This window comes from Talpa europaea (assembly GCF_964194135.1).
Source record: "Talpa europaea genome assembly, chromosome: 10".
NCBI lineage: Eukaryota > Metazoa > Chordata > Mammalia > Eulipotyphla > Talpidae > Talpa > Talpa europaea.
In genome coordinates, this window is record NC_140077.1 from 40,515,867 (window position 1) to 40,537,421 (window position 21,555).

Consider the following 21,555-nt stretch of genomic DNA (forward strand, 5'->3'; position numbering starts at 1 on the left):
TAAATTCTTACTGATTCATTTCTAGAATCCCCCCAAATCAAAATTTCAGGTTTTCTACAGGTAATGGTATGATGCCCCAGGCAAAAATCATTTAGATCACATGACTCTTACTGGCTCCATTTGGAAATGGAGTCACAGTGTAGAATAACTTACTCATCAGTGGCTGAAGAACCCCTTCTGCACCTAATTACAGATGATACAGAATCTCTAACAACAATTTTCTTATTTTCACTGAGACCAGTTTAATGAGGTTTAAGAATACTGATGGCCTTACCAACTCCCCGGTCATCCACTGTGGGATTATCAATCCATCGCTGTGCTTGCTCAATCTTCCCCTCAAGGTGGACTGCTGCTTTGGTGGGTCTGCTGTTGGCCACAGCCCTATTGGTTTTAGTCTGCAAGTTCTGCAGGGCTGTGGCTACTTGTTTGGCTAATGCTCGGGCCTCTGGGGAATCTCCTTTCCCCCTGCAGAGAAGAAAACATCCATCCTGTCACACACATACAGCATTTATATTGAGAGGACCTAAATGCTAATGCTAATGAGATGATAAATTGCTAATGATTATTATTAACTTGGGTTGAAAAGAGAATAGTTGATCTATTTGACCCTCAAATAAGAAAGTAATAATATAAATTCAAATTGTTTTGCCTAACTTAAGACATTAAATATGAGTCCAGCTCGGTCTAGCTCAAGCAAGTTTAACCATTTGATAAGCTGAGCTCAATAGGTCATCTAGAGGTTAGCTGACCCCTCAGCCTGACATTCCTGAAAACAGTTTCTCCCTTGGGTAGTAAGTGGCCCAAGTAGCTATGTTGTATAGTAGCAACTGAATAGTTGTAGTAGAACTAGTAATAGTTCAATCTTTTGAGTCCTAACTCTGCCAGGTGGTATAATAAACACTTCCTAAATGATTTAATCCTTACAACAACCCTATGGGATACATAGCAGTATTATCCCCATTTTTATTCAAAACACAATACTGAAGCACAAAAGGTTTGGATAACCTACCCAAGTTTCCATCATTTCTCTGGTGTAGTCAGGATTCAAACCTAGAATTCTATCTGATGTTAAGAGTCCTCACGTAGATACTATATTGTATTGCCTTACATTGGTATCAAATAATTCCCAACTCTTGCTATAACCGACTGAACTGAGTGGTTACTTAACACAAACACAACACACCCACAGTCAGGCAAGACCCCCAATTCATTTCTGATGGTTGTCAAAACGCTGTGCGAATAAGTCACCTGGGATATTATTTTCGAATGCATATTGTCAAACCACCATCAAAAGACATTCTGATTAAGTATGTTTAGGGTAAAGCCCAGGAGTGCATATTTTTCATAACCTTCCCAGGTGATTCTGAGATAGGTGGTCTTTAATCCACTTCAAAAACACTAGAGTCAAGCAGTGGTGGAATATGGAGCTGGAAAGTCATACTAAACCTGGGACATGATAGGTCAAGGCAAGATGGAAAACCCTACCAAAGTCAACACACAGAGTGAAACAGACATAGAAGAGACAGAAGACAGAAAGAGCGGTTTTCAGCTGTCATAAGATCTGTCCATATTTTAAGCTGACAGGTTCGATTAGATGTCTCCATTTATTTTCAATAAACCTCTCCTTTTTTTTACTTGCGTTAGTTCCTTGCAACCAAAAAACTTCAACAAGAACATCAACACAGAAGTAGAGACAACCACAATTATATCACAAATGGAGATAACCGCCCCCAAACCTTATTTCAAAGACCTCAGATTCTAACCATTATGAACATATAGAGTCAGACCCATTTTATGTATCAGTCTCCTTAGTCACAGAAAATTAAACTTTAGATTAATCTCACCTATCTCACCTGTAAAAATGAAAATATTATTCTATCTGCCAGGATGACTAATTTAGATGCTCCTTTAAAACTCCTTTATGATTATAAATTTCTAGATTTTCTCCATTGTAAAGTTGGACAAAAAGTATTTTCCAAGGTTTGCTCATGGTTAATCCTGATGCCAGGAGGTTGAGTATATGGATGTAGATACATTACAGTAATTAGTAATGGTGTGAATGACTACACATGAACATCTATTATTATCACTCTTACCATCAAGTCCCTCACTATGAAAAAACAAGTACTTGCTAATGTAAATATACTGTATTAGTGTCCTGAGAATACAAAAGTCTCTGCCTTCGAGTATTTTAAAATCTAATAAGAATGTAAATAGGTAATATTAATGAGCTTATATTAACGAACATTCACCTAACTGCACAGACATATTTTGCAATTGTCAGATTATATGTTTTCCCTCCCTAAATTACTTGAGATTTGGGGCATAAAACAGTGATTCCTAAATAATTAAGCTTGGAATTCTAAATTATCTCTCATTGGAAAAAGACTAGGCATGTTCCCACAGAAGAACAGGAAGTGAAATATACAAGTTAAATGAAGAGTTGGATTTTATAAGCTACTTGATTATGGTTATCCCTGGAGAAGTGGGTACAGAACTGAAATGGAGAAAAAGCAACTTTCAGTTTTGGCATTGTAACCTTTCTTTTAAAAAAAAAAAATATTTTTATTTATTCATGCATATAAGAACTGGGGTATAAGTCAGAGGTGCAGGAAGGTGAGAGGATTCACCAGAGACAAAGCGGGGAGCAGAACAGGTGGACTACCGAAATACACTGCTGCCGGGAGCAGCGGGTGAGACAGGAGAGGTCTGCTGTGCCTGTTGGTTAGCTCCCTGGCAGGGGATCAAGCTCATGCCCCAGTGGCTGGCAATAGCTTGATAGCACTGAGACTTAAACCCCTGCGCCACCAGGGAGGCCCCCTTGTAAAGTTTCTTAATGCTCTTTAAGCATGTGCTGCAGTGTTTACTAAGAGAAAAATCTATTTAGAAAAGAAAGCTGTGACTCTTTTCCATGTAGTCAAAGTAAATGCCATGAAGAGAAGCTATGGTGAGGATATTGTACTTAGGATTTTTATAATTGCTAATTTAGAAATAACATTGCTGAGCAAGGATAAAGCCATCTTCTTATGCTTCAACCCACCGAACCCACCACCACACCCCCTACCACACACACACTCCTTTTCTATAGTTAACCAAATAAGCATTTTCCTTGTATGCCTGGAACACTTGATTATCATTATCGGTCATATGCCTGGAACACAGATATGTCATAAAAGATATACCCTAAACATGATATAGCAGGGAAAGTCCTAGCTTAGAAATTAAAAACATAAATCTCAAAAAAGAAGGTTTAGCAATGTCAAATTTATCAACTAAAAATTATGTGGCTAGTAATAAGTCATTAAACTTCAGTTATGTTAATGGCAGAACAGTGATAGCTGACCTAGCCATGTTACACAAAATCAATGAAAATACAATGAAAGAGCATCATACATGCATTTATATGGAATTTAGGGGAAGAAAGAGAGATTAAATTTGAGGGATTAAATACATACTGTCTTCGTAGGTCTGCTAATTTATTAGTCAAAGCAGATATTTCTCCAAGAGAACGCAGAATGTCATCTCTCTCTTTAGGATCCTCACATAATTCTGCTATTTTCCGAGCTTCAGCCAAAGCCCCTCGAATCTGTTCTTCTCCTTCTGGTCCACCATTTGGGTCTGCAAGCCAATTCTACATACATATAAATTGCAAAGAAGCACGCTGTGATATACTCATGAACCACATGTTATTAACTTAACAAGGCCACCAGAAATATTTCAAAAGCAACCATAAGGCACACCAGTAATTGATTTTTATAATGCTGATCCTTACTGTTTCACTTAGATTCTTAGTTCAGGTAAAATCAAATCAATCCCTCATCTTTTTAAAAATAAATTTTTTTATCCCCATTAGAATACAGTATCACAAATTTCATCTCATCTTTGTTTTGTTTTTTGTTTGTTTGTTTGTTTTTGTTTAAGATTGATTTATTTATACAAGCACTGGGTACAGTCAGAAGCTAAGGAGGGTGAGAGAATTCACCAGAGCCAGAGCGGGGAGCAGAGCAGGCAGAAGGACCGAAGTACACTGCTGAGGGTGGCAGAAGAGGTCTGCACGCCATGTGGGACCCGCCTCCAGGGGCCGGTGATCAGCCGGGGATAGAACCGCCTCTGCAGATGCCGAGGGCAGCTTCGCAACCCAGCGCTCAACCACTGTGCCACTGGGGAGGCCCTTATCTCATTTTTGAATAAATCATACCTTTTTAACTCTTCAGTTTCTAAAACATTTGCTTCTTTATGAAATGCTTGAAAATAATGTTATAGTAGAGTAGTATCAGAAAACTTCAACCCTCTAACATTGCTATAACCAAATAAAGTTGACAATTCAAGTTGAAGAACAGTTTTGATAAACTATTATCAATATCAGGAACTAGGATTCTCTTGGTACTCAAGAGTACTGACTTTCAAGTAACTGAAGTATTCAAAATAAGGGTTTCTATTTCAAAATATAGATAAACATTAGTCTAAATCTGTGGTGGGAGGGAAGGTTAACAATGGTAACTGCTGGGAATAGATCATGATTTAGAACACTGGTTATCCACCTACAGTGAATGAGAGGAAGGAAGGGTAGAAGGAAGACAGGGGGAAAAGGGGGTAGGGCAGAAAATATTTATTTATTTATGGACCATTTCTCTTTCTCTTTTATCTCCCTTCCCTCATGGAAATCACTATTACTACCTGAGCAGCATCAATCTTCTTCGCAATACTCTGCTTTGAGTTTGTCATGGCTTCCAGCTTCCGGGCAGCATTTTCCACTTTTGCTGTGAGCACATCCAGACCCTGAGATACCTGCTGGGCTTTCTGCATGGCCATGGTTGAGGCTCCTTGTCCTCTACACAAAACAGACAGATGTGTCATTGTATTCCTCATACTTAATACTTAAAAGTGCAAATAAATTGTTTTTGTTATGTTTTTGTCTTTTTCCTTTTCCCAGGTAAATCTTGGATAGCACAAGAAAACAGGAAATCAAAGCAAAACACACAAACCATCTACTTCCTCCTTTACTTTAAAAATACACATTGCCTTTATGGAATCACATAACCACTTTAATCTATGCCTGCAAATTTTAATAATAATGATTTTCTTCTTGGCGATAATTACATTAAAAAAATCTAAACTTCAGAAGGGAAATATGTTGTGAGAGTTCTGTTATCATAATAATGTGTACTTTAGAAATAATCAGCCCATCAGACTGTCTTATTTATAGGCAAACATACATTAGAAATGTTGCAGGAGGCAGCACACAAAGTATTATTAAAAGCATACCACACTGACACTAAGCAGATCTGTGTTCCAATTCAGGCTCCTGGGATCTGTGCAACCCTGTTTACTACGTTCGGCTTCCTTGGGTTTCAGTTTTCTAATTTACAAAATGCAGGATGGGCAGGTAATAATACGTGCCCTATTTACCGAACAGTGTGGCTTGAAGTAGAAGGATGTACTTGAAAACTCATTGGCAATAAAGCAGTCCACCTACATAACTACTATTATTATTGAATTATTATTATGATTGTTATTATTATTTTATGATAAACTTAATGATAATCTTAAATGAGTAGCATCCACTCATATGCAATCTATAAATATCAAAACCAGTTAATACTGAGGGAAATAAAAAACGAATGGTGACAGGAAACCATTGTTTCCCATCAAGTTCCTAAAGAACTAATTTCTCTATTTTCCTCTCTTAGAAGTGGAATGCTACTACTGTAAGAAATTTAATAGAAACTTATTTTCCTTTTGTGACTTTCTAAGTCATAACAAAATATGATCTGTTACTTTCTTTAATAATCTCAGATTTTCTATTCCAGGCAACCTGATAAACACAGTTACAGGAGTGACAATTTTATCATTTGGTAGGATCACATGGCTGGTCATCCTTCTGATTTTAGGATGAATTCCAAAATATCTTTGCTTTTCTTCATAATAGTATGAATCTGTCATTTATTCATTGATACTCTGTTACTTGAACTTGAGACTTTCCTGTTACATTGCAGAGGAGTGAAGGACTTGTAGAAAAGCATACTGTTTATATTTTATTTTGCTTTTTTTCTTCAAATCTAGTAAATGATGAGTCAAACTGTGAAAAAATAAAAATATTTATGGACTACATAATTTTTCATTAAAAGTTTATTGAGTCTCATAGTGGGGGATGGGTGGGTAATATATACTTGCAACCTAGAAATCCTAGGTAATTGAACAGAAGACTATCAATGAGGAAATAGTAATTTAGTTTCAGCAACTAAAATGTTAAAGAGTTGGGCATATTTAAGAAAGGATAAACAGGGAGATAGCTTTTTATCCTTTAGATTAAATAGCTTTCTCATCTTTCACTGTGAAAGGCCCTACTGTGAAACAGGTCCATAGTTGTTCACTATAGTTCTTTTCTCTATAGATTAATGGTGGCTCCCATACAGCAACTACCTCATTCTCTTGCTCAAATTCATCTTTCTCTAAACACATACAACTGTGTATTTGAGAATTCCAAGTGAAAACTGTCTACCACACTGTGAAAAGGCTGTGGACAAAAGGGCCAGCAGTGAGAAATTAGGAGAGCCAAGAATCTTGTCAAACTGCACTGGCATTTCTCCCAACGGGAACAGAACTTCTTTTTGTCCTTTCTCTAAAGTTCTTGTCATGCTCAGGATGGGGGAGACTGCTTCACAGCAGGAGAAATAGGCTCACTGAGCTCAATAGGATCACATTTATTTAAGTTGCTACTTCTCCCCTTCAAGGAAGAGACTCTTAACCTGAAGCCTCTGGTGCTTCCAGGGCTAGGGCAAGTTTATATGCATCTTTTTAGATTTTTATCAGATTACAAAAGTAACCTATCCCCAAAAAAGGCTAAGGGCCACTACTTTAAGAACTGCAATCTAAGAACTTAAATCTATTATGTTAATCCATTTGAGGCCAGGTATAATGGTGGGCAACACATCAAGGAGTGTTACTCAGGCTATTTGTATGGAGATGCTCTATACTGCAATTACATCAAGATGTTTCAAGACATTCTCAAAGCAAAGTTAAACTTCATCTACACTAGTGTCTCATCATACATCAATTTTGTTTAATATCCATACTATAAGATTCCATAAAAATGGGGATCACTTAGAATTTCATTAACTCGGTGGATGATTTCCAAAGATACTTATATTGTATTAAATTTTCTAAATATCAAACTATATGTATTTAATGAAAGGGAGGAAAGTCTGAAAGTCAAAATTGAAAGTAGGTGAAAAAAAGATATGAAACAGAAAGAATAATGACGTAATAAAAGCTCAAAAGATGTCCAACTTAGAGGATAACTATTTAATTCATCTTTTCAATGATGTGAAATAATTCCAATGTTTTTCCACTCTTTGCTATTTTCTACCCATAATTCATAAAAGATATCTATACACTACCCCTTACTTTTCATAAGCCTATGGCTAGAAACTAAAAATATATATATATTCTTCTTCAACTGTATTATAATGCATCTACATATTTTGAAAGTTCAGCAAAAGGAAAGTTTATTTCAACCTCAAAAGAACTAATAGAACATAATATTTATACTATCTATTAGCCAAAGAGAACTCAGTAAAATCAGCAGAGACTTGCTTTCTGGATCACTTCATCAGGAATGAAAGCCTATGTTTTTGTTACTTATTAATGCTCTGGTAAGAGGAGAGGAACTTTACCTGGCTCGCAGGTCAGCCACTTGATCAGTCATCTGCCCCAGCATTTTGCAGGTTCCCAGGATCTCCCTGCGTTCTTTGCCTGCACAGAGTTCACCAACTTTTCCTGCTTCATCTAATATCTGCCTGATGGCCTGCTCACCAGCATCCCCTAAAATAAAAAGATACTCAATATCTTCAGTGTTCATACATTAATTATTTAGAGAGGATGTTTTACAAATCATTTCATTCACGAAGGAATGGATGACTCTAAACAACAAGTGAATAGAAGGCAATATACCTGAGAGCCAACGATCAAGGAGTGCCCTTACAACCATGGGGTGAGGTTTCAACCACAGATATTGCTAAAAAAGATACTAGGAGCCATCTGGAGATAATAAGCAGCTTGAGGTATGAAAATGGATGATGAAAATAGGTTCCAACAATTTTACAGTTACTTAGCACCTCTAACTTCCACTAGGCTAAGCAAAACTGAGTAAATATTAGATTTGAAAATCCATAAACCCTACCTCCTTAACCTATTTGGGTCTTATCTTTATATAAGTCTACTTTATAATTCTTATTGGCATCATCATTTAATCTGCTTAATTAAGCACTCTGCTGACGAAAATGAAATCTATCCAACGGGAACTAAAAGAGAAGAGCTTTTGTTCAAAATAACTACCGAGGAAGGGGTCAACCAATAATTGGGCAAAGAATGCTCAGTTCAGCATTGTTTATTACTCCATGATGAGAGGTTAATGACCTATACCTTCAACTTTTTAAGGACTTTTAATGCTTCAATTAGTTAAAATTTTATTAGAGAATAGGCTATATCCCTAAATGTCGCCATAGTTATCTCAGGATTAAAAGATAATGCAAATATTTCTTTCTTTTGCTTGGGTTTTTTTTTTTTTTAAAGATTTATTTATTTACGTATCCAAGACCTGGGGTTCAGGCGAGAGGTGCGGGGGAGTAAGAGGATTCACCATAGACAGAATGGGGAACAGAACAGGCAGACTGGCTGAAATACACTGCTGAGGGGAGCAGCGGGTGAGACAGGAGAGGTCTGCTGCGCCATGTGGGTCACCTCCCTGGCCAGGAATCAACCTCACAATGGCTGTGGATAGCCTCATAGTGTTGATACTTAACCCCTTTCACCACCGGGAAGGCCCTGTTTTGTTTTTGCTTTTTTAAGCTTTTTGTTAGATCTTTAAGTAGAATCAGAGGGGGTTACCTGGAGTGGCATTGGGGTCACGGAGCCAACCTTTGGCCTGGTTCAATTTAGAGTCTATGGACGCCAATGCTCTCTTCATGGCTTCGGTATCCTTTTGAAGAGAAATACCACATTTATTTTCTTTGCAAAAACTGAGATACCATATACAAACTAAGACAGAAAAGTTATAGCATTAGCATACAATTGCTAAAGTAGTCCTGTGAGAGCCTTAAAAAATCTCATCACACTATAATGCTTATTTCTGTCAAAATGCAGCATCTCATGCAAATCTTCAGTTAATTCCATTCTTTTTCCTGGTTTCCCTATTGCTAAACTGTGAAGAATGGTAAAACCACTCAAGCCAAAAGATTTTTAGTGTCTTCAGCAGGAAAAAGCCCTGTTGTCACATGCCTCATTATCAGCCTTTCTACTAGTAAACATTCATCTACTGCAGCCCTGCCAAAGTTCTCCAGGCTTCAGGGAAGACTCATTAGCATGTGGTAACACAAATCACAGGTTTTTACATCTTGTTTTGCAATACACTGGGTGATGTTTCATTACAATTCATCTGAAAAACTTGAAATTACTGGCTGAACAAAAATTGAAAATGTTAATCTAGTAATTCAGTTTTAATTCTGCACATAAATCACTAAAATGTAATATATGTTTTTCTGGCCTTCCTGCCATTCTTCATCTTTAATTCCTTTACTATCTCTCTTCCAGAAGAAGTAAGATAAAATTGTAAAACTAGGATAAAATTTCCCAAGTTATAGAAAGAGAGGCTGGAACAACAAACTAAATTTTTTAATTGCACATATCTAGAAATAGAAAAGCACAGAATATAACCAAACCCATGGATCCATCCTCATAGCTGACAGAATGGCCATCTCTTAAGTCTCTATTTAATACCTTGAAGATGATCTAACCCTCTTTGACTCTAGGAAACTTTTTTTTTTAAAGATTTTTATTTTATTGATTTATGCATACAAGAGGTGGGGTGTAGGCTAGACGTGCAGAGGGGCAGTGAGAGGATTCACCAGACACAGAGTCAGGAGCAGAACAGGCAGATCTACTGAAATACACTGCTGAAGGGAGCGGCTGGTGAAACAGGAGAGGTCTGCTGTGCCATGTGGGTTAGCTCCCTGACTGGCCAGGACTGAACTTGTGCTGCAGTGGCTTTAGATAGCTTCATAATGCTGAGACTTAACCCCTTATGCCACCAGGGAGGCCCTCTAGGAAACTAAGTCTTACAGAGTCTGTCCATTAAAACACAGAGTAAGCCTCTGAAATTCTAGGCAATATTCTAAATCCCTAACTTTTTTCAATTTCCAGTCCTGCGAACCAGGGGATTTAAAGGTGTTATACCACCACGCTTCCACATGGGGGCACCAGGAGCATCACTCCCTCCACCCCTCACCCTCATATCCAACTAAAAAAGACCCAGCATAATCACAAGGCAGCTGGGAGCACTCACAGTAAGACCGAATGTCAGCAACCTGATCCCAGTTTTTCTAAAGTAACTTTTCAAATTATAGCACTCTCAGCTTTAGGATTCTGTACTATTTAAACAGATACAGAATGTTCTGTTGTAACCTTGGCTCTGCACTGCTCCAAATGCAAATTCTAAGCCCCTGCATTTAAAGAGAAATAAACTAAATTATTGGGAAAAAAGGAAATAAAATATTTGTATTATCAAGCTATATGAAATTATGGTACCTATCAATAAAAAGCAGAGTCACAGGCAGCTCTATTTCAAAATCTACTTGTAAGTAGTACGAGTAGACAAGTAGTATTTTTTAAGTGTTTTGATTCTCAAGCTCAAATGGTTTAACTATCTGCTCCTCCTCCATCTTCTTCTACATTCATCTGGACAAAAAAACCTTACCTTCAAAAATAATACAAAAGTCAACATTGACCTATAATTCCAAATCAGTATCTTTTTTAAAAGAGTCTCAGGCAACTCCTAACCTAAGAGAGTTAGATAGCCTTTAGCTTCTGCCACAAGTTATAGGACTTTATCTAGGTACTGATGTTAGTTTTTATTTTTTTTTATTTTTTTATTTTTTTTTTAAATAGAGGCATGTTTTATTTGTTTGTTTGTTTGTTTGTTTTGTTTATACAAGCACTGGGTACAGTCAGAAGCGCGGGAGGGTGAGAGAATTCACCAGAGCCAGAGCGGGGAGCAGAGCAGGCAGAAGGACCAAAGTACACTGCTGAGGGGAGCAGCGGGCGGCAGGAGAGGTCTGCGCGCCATGCGGGACCCTCCTCCGGTGGCAGGGAGCAGCCGGGGATAGAACCGGCGCCACAGAGGCCACGGGCAGCTTCGCAACCCAGCGCTCAACTGCTGCGCCACCAGGGAGGCCCCTGATGTTAGTTTTTAATTCAAACTGACCAAGGGAGTATGAATACACTCTGAAGAGAAATTATATCCTTGTAAAAATACTTTGTTTTAAATATATTAATAACCATTTCTCTAACATATTTTCAGTGAAAAAACTGATATTGACTATATTTCAAAAATCAAATTCAAGGAGAAACAAGAATCACAAATTTTTTAGCACTAAAGGCTACTATTTAGGAAACTCTGACCATTTCCTACATTTTCCCCCTATTTCACTTGACCTCAAATTTAAATCTAATTTAATTTTATGAATTAAGAAACAGGGGTTCAGTGCAAGAAACACATTTTGATCTTAGATTTGTTGACACCAAACCTATTACTTTATATTTGATTAATCTCAAGTTGTTTTCTTTTACCAAAGAGTTGCTAAAGATTCCACTAACTTTCTATAATAAATCAGCAAATTTCTGCCTTGTTGATTTTGGCTTTAGGTAATACTCCCCAGAAAATAAGCTCTAGAAATCAAATTTCATGACCCACATTAACCTAAATGGCTGTTTTTATTCTTCACTGCCCCAAAATGATGTAAGACACAATAGAAAAACAGGATTTGTCCCATTCAGTATCCTCAAAAATCACTGCTTTTTAAATTCTTTTTCTTTTTAAAGATTTATTTATTTATTTATACAAGAACCGGGGTATAGGCCAGATGCACAGGAGGGTAAGAGGATTCACCAGAGACAGAGCGGGGAACAGAACAAGCAGACCGACAAAATACACTGCTGAGGGGAGCAGTGGGCGCAACAGGAGAGGTCTGCTGCGCCATGTGGGACCCTCGCCGGCCAGCCAGGATCAAATCAGCACTGCAGAGGCTGCAGACAGCTTCACAGCGCTGTGCTCAACCACCTGCGCCAACAGGGGAGGCCCTGCTTTTGAAATTCTTAACAAAGTTTGAATGTCCATCACATTTCATGAAAAGAATCAAATTCTCAAGTAGTGAATAATTTACTCATAAATGGGAGGTGCTCGTTTTCTACTAGGAAGAATCAATGGCAAATATGGAATGCAGCTGCATTTTTCAACTGGGAAATTCAATTAGTTACAAAAGTTCTTAATAGTGTGAGTTTTAGTGGTTTTTTAATTGAGGTAACAACGGTTTGTAATACTGTATATGATTTAGGGGAATACAGTCATACTTCTTCAGATGTATGTTACTACACCATACCCACCACCAAAACATCCAGTCTTATTTCACCATAAACCACTGGGTCCTCTCCCCACTTTTTTCCCCACCCCCACACTCCTCTAGTAGCCTCAGTTCAGCAACTGTATTTCTAGGGTTTGTTTTGATTAAGTTTTGTCTGCTTCTTTGTTTTCAGTGAAATCATCCAGTATTTTTCTTTCTCCTTCTGACTTACCTCATTTAGCAACTTAGCATAATAACAGCTTAGCATAATGCCCTCCAGTTTCATCCATGTTGTTACAAATGGCAGGATTTCTTCTCTTTTTATAGCTAAATAGTGTGTATATATATATATACACACACTATCGTGTGTATATACACCACATCTTAGTCCACTGCTCTGTGGGTGAGCACTTGGGTTGTTTCATAACTTGACTATCTTAAGTATTGCTGCAATGAACATAGGAGTGAATATATCCTCAAATAAGTGTTTTTGTATTCTTTGCATAAATATCATGAAGGAGACTTGCTCAATCATGTGACAAATCCATTTTTAATATTTTAAGGAACCTCTATACTGTTTTCCACAGGGATTGGACCAGTCTACATTCCCATCAACAGTGTATGAGGGTTCCTTTTATACCTCACCAATACTTTTTGTTATTGGCGTTTTCTGATGTGGGCCATCCTTGTGGGAGGGAGGTAATATCTCACTGTGTCTTTGAAATGCATTTTCCTGATGGTAAGGGATGATGAATTTTAGACAAATTTGAAAATTGAAAATGGTAAATGAATGGGCTGTTTTAAATTCTTTCTGGAAGTAGGACAAGTTGTAACTATCATTAAAATACATTTTAATGTCATATTTATTAAAAACAAAAATATCTATGGGAACGAATATTTTGGTTTCCTGAGACTCTCATACATATTTCTTTGGAAGGATTTCTTTGCTCACTCTGTCATGAGCAACATACATACACATATATTAACAATGAATATTACATAAACAAAGTCTCTGAACAACTAGAACCAGAAGTCAATTTTGAGATATATTTATAACAATCACATTTTATATTTTAAAATAATCATAATCATAATCCCTGTGGTCAATCACACTATCACAAAACCTCTAGTTAAACCTCGGCATATGAATCTTAAGTACCCAGAATACACTCTAAGTATGAAAGACAGAAAAACTGTACCGTCATTTCAGTACTAATCTCTATAAAATCTCAAATTTGGGAAAGAGAGAAGTCTCTATCAATCTATCCACTGGGTGTTTTTGTTCTTTACCTTTTTTTTTTTTTAAGTGGACATGAAAAAGACCAGTCCACTAATTAAGCTTTGGGGATAGTCGGCAAGGATCTGGTTCCCTCCCTTTTGGGTCCCTTTTACCATAAAACTCAGGTTTTAAATGACAAGGGGGAAAAAAAACAAAGCACAGTGCCTTGGCAGACTCCCCAAGATACCAAAAGGTGAAAGGATAACTTAAAAGAAATTATTTTAAATACTTTCCTAAGAACTGAAACACTCCTGAAATTTAACAGAGTTAGACTTAGACTACTGAATCATACTGAGAACCATTGAGTCCCTCCTACAATCAAGGGTAACTGCAGCTGAAAACGTGAGGTCTTGAAATCCCAGGCTTTTGAAAATTATAATTTTCAAATTATAATTTGAAAAATATAGGAATAAGGACCCTCTTGTTCACTGCCCAACCTACCTTCCTTTTACCACTAATACCTCCCTTTCCCATCCTTGCCAGTCCATTTCATTCCTGACCACGTTTCCGCCCCCAAATCAATGTTTTAAACAAAGATGGATTGGGCAGTAGAACAAACTCTCACAAACTACATTCAAGCAATGAGAAACTGTCGTCTCACCCTGAGACTTCAGGGAAGTTATCCTCCCCTGGAGCTCTGTTCCTCAACTCCAAGAATACATTTCCAGCTCTAAATTCTATACCACCTCTAAGGGCACAAGCAGATATACCAACTAAAAATTACCAGGGAAACATCAGCTTCTTTAACATTTTGGGGTTATCTCTCTCTTTTTTTTTTTTTTTGGAGGGAGGAGGGTTAGAGACAAAATATCATAAATGCTTAGAATTAACTATCTTAAACTCCAAGAGATAAACCTTTCATGGTATTAGCTGCTGAAATAAAATACTCTACCTTGTTTTTCAAAAGGATTGAAATTAAAATCAACCCTTAAATCTCAGTGGTTTGCAAATTAAAGGCAAGTGTTAAAGGATTTCATGTTCTGAACAATATTTCCTTCTTTGGTAAAGTACAGTAACCTCTGAGTCAGTCACTACACTTACTCATCATCAGCTAAGGCCCACAGTAGGAGAAGACCCACAACAGGAACCAGTTCTGAAAAATAGTATCTAACGGACTCAAGGTGCACTTGTTGGAGTGCTTATACAGGGTTCAAAGTTTCTTACCATGAAATGCTTTTTAAGTTTTTCTCACTTCCTCTTAGTTCTCAGTATGTATACAGATAACAAGTAATATAAATACAAAAAAAAATTACAGATTCTAAATTTACAAAGGGTAGAATTAGAATTGTGTTTAACTCATCGATTCTTTTGTTGCATAATGCAGTCCCAGGAAAATGCTAGATTCATTTTTAATAATCACTGACTGCTGATTTCAGGAGGAGGAAATTTCTGTTTTCAAAATAAAGTGAAGTGTTCAAAGTTAAAGTAGATTTCAATTTATAAATCTGCAATTTGTAGGTATAAAAGATAAAATAATCATTACTGCATTGCCTCTTTAAAATTTTAACTTACATGGCAAGATGCATTTTTACCAAGAATTTTTTTCACTTACTTTCTTCCCCAACTTTTCTAGAGGAACCATCACTTTCCAGGAGAAAACTGCACCAGTGGGGAAGCATGAAACAAGTATGGTTAGACAAAGTTAATCTTTGTTGGTAGGGGAAAGAGGAGGTGAAAGCTGCCATATGTATTAAATAGAATGTTGGTCACAGGCAGAAACAAAGTCTGATTAATTCACTGCATACAGTTGAGTAATGAAAGATGCAGAATGCTATACGAAACTGAAAACTAACCAAAATTCTAGCTACCTAGTTCCATTTTCAAGATAATTTGTTTTTTCTAAATATTCTTGCAGCTAATAAACATGATTACTACTCTTAGGAAGCAAGGGAAGAGCAAATGGATAGGGACAAGGTTGGGAATGAGATTTGTCATGTGTATCTTTTTATAGCATTTTGTTATTTAATCCAGGTAAATGTATAAAACAAAATCAAATTTGGGTTAAAAAACAAGTATTTTTTTGCTCATTCTGATGTCATTGTGTACTTGAGCTTCTTGTGGCTGGAATAATTTTATTTACTTTCTTTTATTCTGATATTTTTGTAGCATCCTGACAGTCTGGTTCCTTCCAGATCAGCATCAAACCAAGATAGCTACAAGACTGTACACAGTGGGGACCAGATCTATTTCCCTGTGTATCCCCTCCTCCACTAGTGCCTGATACTTGTTCAGAAAATCTCAACTAGCCACATTTTTTAAGCAACAGCTTTCTATGGCACTTATACAAAGTTCAGTAACACTTATTCAGTAATAATTAAGTGACGAGTGACTTTTCCCCTCTGAAAATAGAGAAACATTAAGGTTGCAACTCGCAATCCTCCTTAATACTACTACTTTTACTACTTGTCTACTAGAAGGAAAGGAGAGAGAATAGGAATGGGATTAGGTTAGGGAACATGAGATCAAGGAAAATTAAGGCTGACAGTTTAGATAGCAGAAGAACATGCAATGAGCCATGGATTGACGCAGGAAAAACTTTAGACATGGCTTAGTTTTTTCCCTTTGATTATGAAGGCCAACATTATTATGAAGGACAGGTGCCCTGTTTAACTTTCTAACCTACCCATTTTCATTATGACTTAAAACCTCAATGATATACCTCCCCCCAAAAAATTCTAAAACCTGTAAAGGAAATTTGTAGAAAAGGCAACTACAAAGACAGCATTCACTAGAAATTTCCTTGCATGAGAACAGGGTCCACAGGTAACTTAGAGATCCCTCTGCCACCTGGGGAAACTGTCCCTCAAATGAAATCAGTAGGAACGACTAGGCCAAAACAGTTCTCAGAAGCTGACTTAAAGAGATGACTCAAAGTGAGAAAGCCTGACATCCCATAATGTCTTTTTTTCTGCTTATCCCAAACAAACAGCTCAACATGAGCCAGAATCCAACAGTCTTCCCAGCCCAGCCCCAGAGTTCCATATTCACATTCTAATGTATATTCGAGCACAGTGTTACACACCTGCACACAGAATAAGGCATGGCACACAACACAAGAAAACCTCACAGACATGCTTTTTCTCTTTTTAAGCAAAGAAGCTAAAGGGCAAGAGAAAGCTTACCTTCTAAACGTGAGAAAAAGAATAAAACAAACAAGAGAACAAAAAAAATGCATAAAGAAGTCATAATAGGAAAGTGAATTGTCAAATAAGCAAAAGTAAAATATCAAAGACCTAAAATGTTCTTACCATATAGATTTAAAATACAGTCTGAGAACTTGTTCAAGAACTTTGTGCCTCTGTAAATCCATAGCTAAGATCAGCTGACTAATTTCTTTTGTTTATGTAGATTCAGTTTTCATGCAACAAGAGAGAAGGCTGGTGATTTTACTTTTTTTAAAGATTTACTTTTATTTATTTTTGCATAGACAAACTGGGGTGTAGGCCAGAGGTGCAGGGGGTGAGTAGATTCACCAGAGACAGAGTGGGGAGCAGAACAGGCAGATCTACTGAAATACACTGCTGAGGGGAAGCAGTGGGTGAGACAGGAGAGGTCTGCTGCACCATGTGGGTTAGTTCAATTCCTAGCCAGGTATTGAACTCATGGTGCAGTGGCTGGCAACAGCCTGATAGCACTGAGACTTTAACCATGCTAACAGCGAGGTCCCAAGGCTGGTGATTTTAAACTACAGAAAAAGGTCTGGTGATTTTAGCACCAACTTTGACTTTACCTTAAGATGTCCTGGAGGACAAGCATAGCTCTACTGGGCACCCAATGGAAGTCATACTACAAAATCCCCTCTTTATTCTACACCCAGTGTTCTAGGAAGAACTGGAGACATTTGGGTCACAAGTTGGGAATCTGCATCCTAGAGATAGTGTGCTCCCCCACTGCCTGCATCTTAGGCTTCTACAAGGAGAATATAAATCCAAATGCTCTGTTTCCCCAGACAGTTACTAGACAGGAAGAAGCAAACCAAACCCTCAGCAACACAAAACCAGTGCTGCTGGGTGCTAGCTAGGAAGATTCAGCCAACTCTTCCAGAGTCCAAGGAGAAATTCAAGTCAAAGGGTGTCAAACTAGTTGACAAATGTGAAAACTAATATTTCAATAAAACTTTTCAATTTTCATTAGGGAAAATGAACAAGAGGGGATACACCTAGTATTATTAAAGGTTTCCTCTGTACATTTCTCTATGCCAAAGGGTAGCTAAAGAAAACATTTCTATAAAATTCGTTCCCATTCTGAATTTTATATTCTGTATCTTACTCAGTCACTTAATAACTGCCCACATAAAAGGTAGAGCTCCCACCTAGAGGAGACTATACCATGCCATAATTCCTCCACCAGCCTAATCAATGAAACTCAAACCTGAAGGAAAAGCTACACATCTCACCTTAAACCAACATTCACCTTACATACTATTTAGTTATTACCTTAGATCAAAGGAAATTAGCAGGATAAACAAGTAACCCATAAAACAAAAGTGAAATAAATATTTTTCTAATATCTGAGCAATCTTTAACTACACACAATTGTAAGATAAAACGTGAAACAATCAAACCCCAAGCAGGGGAAAATACAAGATTTCTCATATTCTCTTCCAGTAACACTTACTTTGCTGGCCCAGGCATCTTCATCCCAAGAAGTAAGTTGTAATACACGAATGATCTCATTAATTTCAGCACTCATCTTTTCTACAGTAAAATTTCGATTTTTCAAAGCTTCTTCTATTCCTTGGTTTTTTGAGTTTTTAGTTGTTACAAAAATCTTCATAGCTGTAAAAATAAACAAAAGATCAGAAATTAAGTTTGGAATTTAGCTTTGTTGTATAACAATGTTCACACAAGATGTTCCACACTTTGAACATGTTTTGGCTTTTTAAGGTCTTAAAAAGAACATAAAAACAAACACTGCAAGTCTGCCAATAGAATTCCAATATCAGCAATATCTACTGTAAAATAAAACTCAAGGTACAAAACATCGCCACAACATGACCTGGGAACTAATTTAGCGTCCATATACTGATGACCCACAATCTAAAAATATCCAATATCCTTCAAGTCAGTTATCTCAACCCTAACACTGTTTCCCTATCAAGCACAAACCTTATTAAGACAAGATGAAAAAAGTCAGTAAAACCGTGACTTTGTATCCTGCTACCCCCAATCCTAATGAAAGAATGTGAAATGTTTGATTTTATATTTAGGATTTCCCTCAAGATGTAGCACGAGCTTTCTAACCCCTAAAAGTGAAGGGAAAAAAATAATTGTATGAATCATTAGAGAAAGAGAATATTTCACCATAAAATAATTTAAAAATTCAAAACAAGGATTAAGATTTTATTGCATTACTCAGATTAATAAGAAATAACCTCAGCAAGCTTTCTGCCACACAGAATAGTTAGCTTCAAAAATATATTTCTCATAGAAATTATAAAACCTATTTATAAATTTTTGTTTTCTATTTCGTTGGATGGCTTTCAGAACTCTTCTACTAACATCTCCTTTCTTAGCTACTATGTGAAATCCCAAAGCAGAAAGCAGTAGTGGGGGAGTAGAGTGATATGACTCATAGGATTTTGAAATACAGCTGTCCTTTGATAGTTAAACTAACTGACCCACAACTTGGCTAGAAAGATAACTTATGTAAACCATGAGATGTCCGTTAATACTAGATACTCATTAAGTGCAACTCCTCTCTGCTAGTTGAGAGAGCAGCCTCTATGTTTCCATTTCTGAGCTATCAAACAGGGAGGTGACCTAGTTGATGCAGACCACCAGCTCTAAATTATCTTTCATGAAAAACTGAGTTAATACAACAAAAGGCTTTATCATATGGTATTTTATATTTCCATTCCACCTGCTCATTTTTTTTCCCATAAGACAAAAAGGATGTAAAAATGTCTATTTCCTAGTTTATAAAGAAGATCCCACCTCACAGAGAAAAGTCTATTAGTGTTTCAGGAAAACAGAAGTAGGCAACAGGACAGGCAGTTTCAAACAAAAAGCAGGAAAAGTAGAACATTAGCAAATATGAATACTGGTTCTTAGCCAATCAGTTGCAAGCATCATGTAATGCTCAATCAGATCTCATATTCACCCAAGCTGAAGGACATGTAACTGAGCAGAAAAAGAAAATGAGTGTCAGAGTTTAGAACGTTAGTTTTTTTTTTTCCTGTAAGATAAAGTACAGGTAAAAGAAATACCTGAAATGAGAACTGGCAGTAACTCTTTCACAGTATTCATTGAGTTTACCAACATTACTCGGTGCTCCTGGTGCGTCAATTCCTGCTGTCTCTCATCAATCATTTTGGCCATCTTAGTCATTCCTGGGGATTAAGGAAAAAATTATGCAGGATGAGTAGTGAAACAATTTAGAGTCTAGCTTTCTCAGCCTAAATACATTACAAATTATTATGAACGTCTGAACTGACTGCCCATCAGTAACATTTATGATACAAAATTTTTCAGGACCATTCTTCATAACATCTTTAATTCTTTTCATTAACAGAAATTTAAATGTAAATACTAAAATGTGACATAATTTTTATAAGTTGATAAATACTTCACACATACATTAAAAATTAAAATATATATTTGCAAAAAATATATATATTTTTAAATATTTTGCCTTGTTACCCTGCATGAGGTTTCATGCTGTGTACCTGGGATACTGACTATTGCTATACCCCTAAATCATACACAGTGGTATAAACCAATGTAATCACAATTAAAAAGATAATTAAAAAAAGAATCTCCTATGAACCTAGCAACCTGGCAGAGATCTAATAGTTGAAAAAAATCTTAAGAATTATAATAATGTGTTTTGCTTTCATCTTTATTTTTTTGTACTTTCCAATTTGTCCAAAATAAGCATGTACTTTTATAATTAGAAACAAAGAGAAATAAAAAAAAATGATTACAGCAATGACAGCATTTGAAAGCATCTGGCGTTTTGGAATCAGCTTGTTAGCACTTTTTGTTTACTTTGGTTATTATTCAAAGGTGCTATGTGATTCCCTAAAGCTTTGATTTTCAAAATGCTCTTGAGATTTCGCAAGTAGTTTCACAAATCATCACGAGATATCAAAGGTAGGTGGAAAAGTGGGGCTCCTCTTGCTTCACCCAGAGTAGTCCCATTTCTGTCTTTTATATGTTGGAATTCTCCATAAGATTTCATTTAAGGAAATAATTTTTGTATCCAGTGCTAGGAAATAGTTTAATACTTTTCTAATCCTATTTCCCATTCATCTTCAATGATGGCTCTTAGAAATTTTTAATTGCCCTAAATTTATATAATGATTGCACCAGAACTTCATAAAAATACTTATAAGTAAAAATTATTTCATGTTAGACAAAAAAATTTTATAAGGTGGTATGTGATCTTTAATACTGACAAGTTAAACATCTGATATATCTTATTATTGGTCTCATTAATACTTTGACATTTAAATCCATGTTATAGGTCTATAACATCAAAAGCTGGTATATGTTCTGTACTTTGAATACTCAACTCTCAGATGACTAAACAATCATTTCAAAATGAAATTTAGCTACAGCAGGCTTCTCTCCTTCTAGGTTTGATGACATTATGCAGCTTTGTGGTAGGGCATGAATCCATAATAGTAGGCGGGCTAATTAGCAAGCTAAGAGGTCATAAAGAGCTACAGGCCAGCTGGCAGAGAGTGAAGGAATGCTGTATAACATGGAATAAAGAGGTCAGAATTCTGGGTGGTGTTAAGCATTACAGTAATAGAAAAGTATTTCCTACATTCTCCAGCAATATTTGCAATGTCCAGTTTAATTCATTAGACAAGGCCAGGACTTGTAGAAAGTAAATTCAGCTTTCAAAGACAATGATATCTCCTCAGTATAAACA

The 21,555-nt window shown here is 36.6% G+C and overlaps 1 protein-coding gene across 2 annotated transcripts in view; it reads right to left on the reverse strand.

The window, feature by feature from the left end:
- VCL (vinculin) overlaps positions 1-21,555 on the reverse strand; it is a gene marked incomplete at both ends in the record, with an annotated part of 95,804 nt that overhangs the window by 17,233 nt on the left and 57,016 nt on the right. For both annotated transcript variants that reach the window (XM_084245795.1, XM_084245794.1), the window contains 7 exons: positions 275-465; positions 3,456-3,631; positions 4,678-4,831; positions 7,677-7,824; positions 8,890-8,980; positions 18,292-18,452; positions 19,883-20,005. In XM_084245795.1, coding sequence (XP_084101921.1) covers positions 275-465; positions 3,456-3,631; positions 4,678-4,831; positions 7,677-7,824; positions 8,890-8,980; positions 18,292-18,452; positions 19,883-20,005 — 1,044 coding nt within the window. The remainder of the gene's footprint in view (positions 1-274; positions 466-3,455; positions 3,632-4,677; positions 4,832-7,676; positions 7,825-8,889; positions 8,981-18,291; positions 18,453-19,882; positions 20,006-21,555) is intronic.